The 7559-nt window shown below is 40.2% G+C and overlaps 1 protein-coding gene across 1 annotated transcript; it reads left to right on the plus strand.

Annotated features, from left to right (window-relative positions):
- The first annotated feature begins 5575 nt into the window (after positions 1-5575).
- LOC135779071 (galactose-specific lectin nattectin-like) lies at positions 5576-7236 on the plus strand. Its single transcript, XM_065289717.2, has 6 exons — positions 5576-5665; positions 5763-5827; positions 6015-6100; positions 6182-6307; positions 6468-6579; positions 7021-7236. Exons 1-6 carry the CDS (start codon positions 5655-5657, stop codon positions 7092-7094), a joined length of 474 nt encoding a protein of 157 aa, XP_065145789.1. The 5' UTR covers positions 5576-5654; the 3' UTR covers positions 7095-7236.
- The last annotated feature ends 323 nt before the right edge of the window (positions 7237-7559 follow it).

The raw sequence follows: 7559 nt of genomic DNA on the forward strand, positions 1-7559 counted from the left end.
TGTGTGACTTCAGTTTCGAAAGGAGCTGATGGTTTACCTGCTTTGTTTTGTCCTTATTCAATAAAGAAACATAATGTTACACTTGTGCTTTTATATTTATATGAAATGTGTATTTTATACGGCAGAGTATAAGGGCCACACCGAGAAAAGGAGAAAGTCATACATTTGAGGCTGGTTCTTTCTGTGGAAAGATGCATATTGTTTTTACAGTCCTGATACTTATAACAATTTGATTAAGTATTTCCTTGTTTCTGAAACCATACTGAAGTACAATTCCACGAAATGCCTCACAACTGTTATTGTAACAACTGTCCTCCTCTAAAACAACAAGTTACAATATTACGACTTCATTCTCTGTCTGTTTTTTTTTCTCTGTGGCCCTAATGTTCTATCATTTTATATATAGCCTTATAGTCTTTAGGAAACTGTAAATTATCTAATGATAGCAACATCATCTAAAAATCATAATTTATCCAAAATTATAAAAATTAATGATCACAAACATTTAATAAAATTACAGTGGGTCTACTTATATGTGATAACAATGTATATTGGGAAGTGAAAAAACTATTGGTTTCCATTTGTGGTGATTGCTGACTGACATAAGGGATGAGATTAAATAGATCCTGGAATTAAGCCTGGTCCGGAGCAGGCTAGCTCCACAGAATAGATCTCCATGGAAATTTATACCATAACATATCCTCCTGCCCCCTATCCAGCTTTAGTGCAACCGGATCACGTATCAATTGAGCCAGGATCACCAAGATATCCCGGCTTAATCCCTTATCCTAGTTTTGTGCAATAGGCCCCTGGTGGCCAATACACAAAATGACAACATAAACATTAGTTGAGGGCTGCAACTCCACTTTTTAAATGACAATATCCTGGCCAGACCACTGTTGTCAGTGATATAAGTATTTGAAATGAAAATGATTTCTTAATGTCTAGTGACATATCAGGACCATTTTATGATTATGTCACAGGCAGAGGTGGACCACAGGCTTTGTGTGTCTGGCCCCTCCTTAAGTTCAACCTTGAGGAGGTCCCCAAACACCCCAATGACCAGACACAACGAGGAAGACAAGTAAAATATAACAATCTTAAAATTAAGTTTCTTAAAATCAGTTGGGGATGGGGAAGGGGAATTTAAAATAACTATATCTCTGTTCTCTCCTCCAGGAGACGACGGGGCTCCAGAGAGCAAAGGGAAGGGAGTCCAGCCAGGTAAATAGTCCCAGGGAAAGGACCGGATGGAGCTCCTTCGTCCCGGCCCACATCCTGTGGTGTAAGTTATTTCCGTGGCATCCTTCGTTTCTCCTGAAGGCAAAAGTCAAACACACAGTAAGTAATAGAAGGAGAGGGGGGAAAGACAGGCGACACTACCTGGACCCTCACGGGGAAGGATGAATCCAGTTCCACTCCACAGGGCTTCTCTGAGCCCTCGACTCCAACGGCTGTACTAGGCTCTGAGCTGACTACGGCTGAAAGAGAAGGTGCAGGTGAGTGCAATATTTATTTCAACTTCTGATGTAAATATCTCTGTCTCCCCTAATCCTGTGTCCCTTCCGCAGGTTCCTCTCGTCCACGTGGAAGTGCTACAAGGTAAGTATAGCGTGAGTTATGCACGGTGAATATCACCAACAATCACAGGTTCCTGATTCAGCGGGGTTCTTCTAGGTGAGTATAGCGTTTAGCTAAAGGGCGGAAAGTATTACTGATAGTCCCAGGTTTTCAGGTTCAGCGTGAGGGTTTCTTCTAGGTGACTATAGCGTTTAGCTAGAGGGCGGCAAGTATCACTGATAGTCCCAGGTTTTCAGGTTCAGCGTGAGGGTTTCTTCTAGGTGGGTGTAGCGTTTAGCTGGAGGGCAGTAAGTATCACTGATAATCACAGGTTTTCGGGTTCAGCGTGAGGGCTTCTTCTAGGTGACTATAGCGTTTAGCTAGAGGGCGGCAAGTATCACTGATAGTCCCAGGTTTTCAGGTTCAGCTTGAGGGTTTCTTCTAGGTGGGTGTAGCGTTTAGCTAGAGGGCGGTAAGTATCACTGATAATCACAGGTTTTCGGGTTCAGCGTGAGGGTTTCTTCTAGGTGGGTGTAGCGTTTAGCTAGAGGGCGATAAGTATCACTGATAATCACAGGTTTTTGGGTTCAGCGTGAGGGTTTCTTCTAGGTGGGTGTAGCGTTTAGCTAGAGGGCGGTAAGTATCACTGATAATCACAGGTTTTCAGGTTCAGCGTAAGGGTTTCTTCTAGGTGGGTATAGCGGTTAGCTAGAGGGCGGTAAGTTTCACTGATAATAGTAAAGACTTTGAATCATACGTCACCTCCAACTCGACGTTTCAGATGGTCGAGGGGACTCGGGGCCAGCATCCAATAGCAGGTGGGGGGAAACAGATGGAGCTAGTGGTCTCCTCAATGGCTAAACTCTAGGATGGGGTGTCCAACCTGCGTTCGTCCTCTTGGCGTACACTTCCTCTCTCCTTCCTCCTAGAGGCTGGTGGAGACTCAAACCGTGGGAGGTGGGCCACCCCATTCACACAGCCACCATAGAATACACACACAGCAGTTAGTATTTCATACAATGCCCTCGATGACCCTTCCAGATAGATAGTGATGTCAGAGGCACTTGGTACAGTATCTCGTTCACAGGTCAGTACTCACAGGTGTTGGCTGGGGTTGTAGCGGGCTATGGGTTGAAAGAGGAAGGACCACCACGGGAGCGGCTCACTTTCGTCTCCGCAGAGCCTTCTATATCTGGGGGTAAGTGCAGACAACAAGAGAGACACGGCACAACACTGCAAAGAAGCCTCAGGTGCACACACGCCACAGGCACAATCACTCACAGCACTCCACACACTTGGGTGAATTTGAATAAGGTCTACACTTTGCCTCCGAACAAGACTCACCCCAACAGGAGACTTAGCATGCGTAGCTACAACGATGCCCCACCTTGGTCGTAATGGTCCCGCCAACAACACCAGCTACTTGGTTTTGGCTCGCCCGCCTACTTCAGCATAAACGGCGGGGCCATATAAACAACAAACGGTAATTTCCACAATCGTATTCGTATCCACTTCAACAATATAAAGGCTTCGGTACTCACGGTGCCCGTGTTATGTTCTCTCTCTTTACCTTTCCTTCTTTCCAGGTCCTTACGATAAGCAGAGTTTCAGCGGGGGCTTCGCCCAGACGAGCGGATCCAGGGACGCCTTCGATGTGACACACACAGTCTGTAAGTATAACTCTTCCTTCCTATGATTTCTCTCACCTCTACACCACACGTTGTTGCCCTTTTTTTCTTCCTGCTTTACACGTTTTCCTCCAAGCTTCTACCGGTTTCCACCTCACTTCCGGGTCTCAACTCGCCCCTCACTCACCACAAACTTTTCCAAATCGTGTGCTCCTCTTCCTACATCTTCACTTTTTATACTCCTCCTTACCCTCCGATCCATCAAATCGGAAATTGCTGCATCAGATCCCACACCTGTTGTGAATTCCCATGATTTGGGCTTCCCCGGGGATACCCGGAAGTGCCGGTGTTTGCTGACTTCCGTCCGGGCGGAACCATTGCTCTCAATCTTTAGTTCCGCCTGAAGTCCCTCCGTGACAATTAATTGATATAAATTTCTTACATACTGCTCCTTTAAGTTTATTTATGAAGAGACACTGTAAAACAATTAAACCTCAGGTGTTGTTGTTAACTCTAATTTGACCCTCAGGTTGAACTGGTTACAGACATGAAACTCTTTGTGCTCCTAATTTCTTCATTACAAAGACTTTTGCACTGTTAGCCTTTAGGCTCACATCACTGAGTATCTGCTGAAATGATGTAATGTATAAATATTATGTGGTTCTAAGATTGTAATTTTCTATTCATGTTTAGTATTATTTTAAAGGTCATGGTGCGATGAGTAAAAAGGTCTCATTTCTATAAGTTTAAGATAAGATAGATCAAGGTTTTAGAACTTAGGATAGAAGATGCATGTCTTGTAGATCTGGGGTTTTGACCAGGATACTTCTGGATAGTTTGACCAGGTGTTCTTTAGTATCACTTGGTACAGGTCAAACTGGATTTTGGTAGTTTTACGATGTCTTTGTCTCACACTGTGTCTAAAAGGTTGCCTGGCTAAATGTTCTGGGAGTCATTCTGTTGCCAGAAGCTCCCACACTATGTGTGTATTAAAACATCATGGAAGAAATCTTTAACAAGAAACTTCCTACACCATTTTGGGTGTGTTATATCCCCGATGGAAGTACTCTGTAGCCAGAGTGTCTATTGCCAGGCATGACTTTGTAACTTTTGCAACTGTTGATCATTTTAGTTATGTGGAATTCTGTTCCAATCATATTCTGATATTCTTTAATTGATGTTTGAAGCTGGAACCTGCCTGGTATAATAAATTGCTACATTTGATTCATCTAAATTCTTCAGAAATTGTATTGATTTATTTTAATTCTTTCAGAAATTATTATTTCCAGTATAAGACGTCTGGTATTACCGCAAGATTATTCTGTCAGGATATGATCACACTAGTGTTTTGATGGTCGAATGGAGCATGGGGCACATTCACCAGGACTCTCAGATTTATGTCTATCACCTGCCTTAGCAAGTTGCATGATCATGACTAAAGTACCTATTTTTATGATCGGAGCAAGCATGGAGCGGCCAGACATAAAAATATTAGTTTACCCGGCAACCTCTGACTAAGATCAGACTGACAATTTTGTGTCCGTGAGATATACGCAACGGCCGGCGTATATCCTGTGCGATATCGGGTCCCTAATGAACGAATAACTAAGACTATGGGAATTTATAAATAATCAAACATCTAAATTATGATCAACAGATAATTGGAATAATGCACTAAATTCTTACTATACTAAATTGGAGTCAGATTATAATTTAACCACAGAGATCAGAGAAATAAATTAAATAAATTGAATTATTCTTCTAGAAGCGATACGAACGGAAAGAACACGTGATCCCTTCACTACGCCATTGGATACCTTTGTTGGGCCAATTATATGTTTCGGCACATTTCTGTAACTGAGGATCCTTGTGGCACTGTGTACATGTGTCTTCTTCCCTCAACATCCATTAGTTCATCTTCCAGTGGCTGATGGGGCAAACCGGAGCTTGCAGCCAAGTCTTTGATTTTGTCCACAGGAAAAGTGAATGGCTCTGTGATTAACTGTCCAGCATGTTTCTGAAAATCTGAAAAACGAGCAATGAATTTCTCTTGCATTTGGCTAACTGTTGCAACAAATCTTTCTCTTTGTTTTGTGTCCAACACATCCTCGCTCCTATCATGTAGTAGTGGGAAATGAGTTAAATCACCATTGAGTTGTGCAATATTGAGAAATGAGTTAAATCACCATCATTGAGTTGTGCAATATATAGTCCTAGCTTTATTTTTAAACTTTCAATACAACAAGTCATCAACATGTTTGAATGCAAAATACAATTTTACCACTAGATAGGGGTAAATCCTACTTATTGTCCCTTTAATGTCTGTTTATGCACAAATTAAGAAAAAAAATTGGTGCATGACGCCCCGCTTGTGTTTACTGAGTCCTTCCTCTTAAAAAAAGTATAAAAGATTGGACTCCTCATTGACCATCACACAATCTACACTGAAGTTCTGAAAGCGAAGATATGACAAAAAGGTGAGTTTTTGTAACATTAACTTCTCTTTCATATTCATTAATAATCAGCAGTGTTCAGATGAGTCACTTTTCCTGTTTTTCCTGTTCCCATTTTCAGACTCATGGCAGTCATGAGAGCTCTTGTGTTTCTTTTCTTGGTCTTTTCTGTTGAGAATGCAGCAGGTAACCAAGACCTTTACAGTATTTACCAAACCCTACAACCAATATTCCAGATTAAATTCTGATAAAATTACCGTTACATGTTCTCATAAATATTTCAAAGAGTGTAACTTTATGTAAAAAGATAACAGAAAATAAAACTGATAATGTGACTTAATATTATATTACTAATATTTTATTCACTGTTTAGCTCATGAATGCCATCATGGATGGACACCTTTTGGTACGAAATGCTACAAATTCTTCTCTGAGTCAGTTGACTGGGTCACAGCTGAGGTACTGTTATTCACAATGATACTCAATGTCCTGTCATGATGCAACCAAAATTTTGCAATCAAATAATCTCTCTATCTTTAGAAAAACTGTCAATCCGTTGATGCAAATCTTGCATCTGTGCGCAGTACAGTGCAAAACAACTTTCTCCTGAGTCTGATTGTGTCTGCTGGGAAACGTGTTTGGATTGGTGGTCATGATGCTGAAGTGGTAAATAATTTTGCTCTGAAATCCTGATATTGTCTGGCTAATCTAAAAAGAATGCTTTTATTATAAAACAGATATTTGTTTCTATAGATACACACTGTAACTCATTTTGTGTGGAAACATTATTATTAAACTCTTTCTACTGAATCTCTTCACTCATTAGAAAGGACAATGGCTGTGGTCTGATGGATCTCAGTTTGACCTTACCAATTGGTGCTCTGGACAACCTGACAATATTGGTGGTAAAGAGAACTGCCTGGAGATAAACTTTACCAGTAAGAAAGTCTCCTATCATTATTGTTTTTATTTAAAATCATAACATTTTATAGCGTTTTGTATTAAATAAGCTATTTTAGTCCAAATAATAAATAATAATGTTATGTGCAGTGCATTCACTATTGTCAGATCCCTTTTACTTTTTTTAAGTGTTGTTATGTTGCAGATTGATGGTACAATTGTTTGAATTCATTTTTATCTCATTAATCTACACTCAGTTCCCCATAATGACAAAGTAAAAACAGAATTTTAGAAATGTATCTTAATTTAATAAAAAGAAAAACTAAAATGTCACATTTATATTTAAGTATTTGACCCTTTGCAACAACACTTGAAATTTTGCTCAGATGCCTCTTGATTGTTGCTGATTTTTGATTTATTTTTATTTAAACTACACTGGTAATGATCAGTACTGATTTTATTTTCATCTTATCCCACAGATAACCTGTGCTGGAATGATGCGCCCTGTTCACTCACATACAGCTACATTTGTGCCAAACCTCTGAGATCATGAAAAATCTGTCTGATTCAAAAGGACTGTGATTGTACTGTACATGTAGGCTACAAAATTTTTTCTGATCTTATCCTTAAAACTCAGTATCTTACTGAACCTTTCTGAAAACTTCTCAAATCAATAAAAGCATTTATAAAGGAAATTTTGTGCATTGTCGTCAATATTTTAATCAAAATGACCAAAATGATCAATTTCTTCTACATTTAAGTAAACACAAATCATTTTGATCACATTGACACCGTTGTGAAAAGGCCCAAAAGAGGTTGTACTTCCTCCGCCAGCTGAATAACAGGAGCTCTGGAACAGTTCTACACAGCCATCACTGCATCTGTCCTGTGTTCATCTATAACCATCTAGTTCAGCTACCAAATCAGACATCAGGAGATTACAAAAGACAGTCAGGTCAGCTGAGATCATTGGTTCTCATCTGCCCAACCTTCAAGATCTCCAGAGTGAGAAAAAGAG

The sequence above is a fragment of the Paramisgurnus dabryanus genome, chromosome 1 (genome assembly GCF_030506205.2).
Source record: "Paramisgurnus dabryanus chromosome 1, PD_genome_1.1, whole genome shotgun sequence".
In the NCBI taxonomy this organism is placed as follows: domain Eukaryota; kingdom Metazoa; phylum Chordata; class Actinopteri; order Cypriniformes; family Cobitidae; genus Paramisgurnus; species Paramisgurnus dabryanus.

Excerpts from the sequence above, each read along its gene's own strand:
- LOC135779071 (XM_065289717.2), top strand. Across the intron at positions 5,828-6,014 it reads TTCTGTTGAGAATGCAGCAG|CTCATGAATGCCATCATGGA; the intron begins GTAACCAAGACC and ends TTCACTGTTTAG. Across the intron at positions 6,101-6,181 it reads TTGACTGGGTCACAGCTGAG|AAAAACTGTCAATCCGTTGA; the intron begins GTACTGTTATTC and ends CTCTATCTTTAG.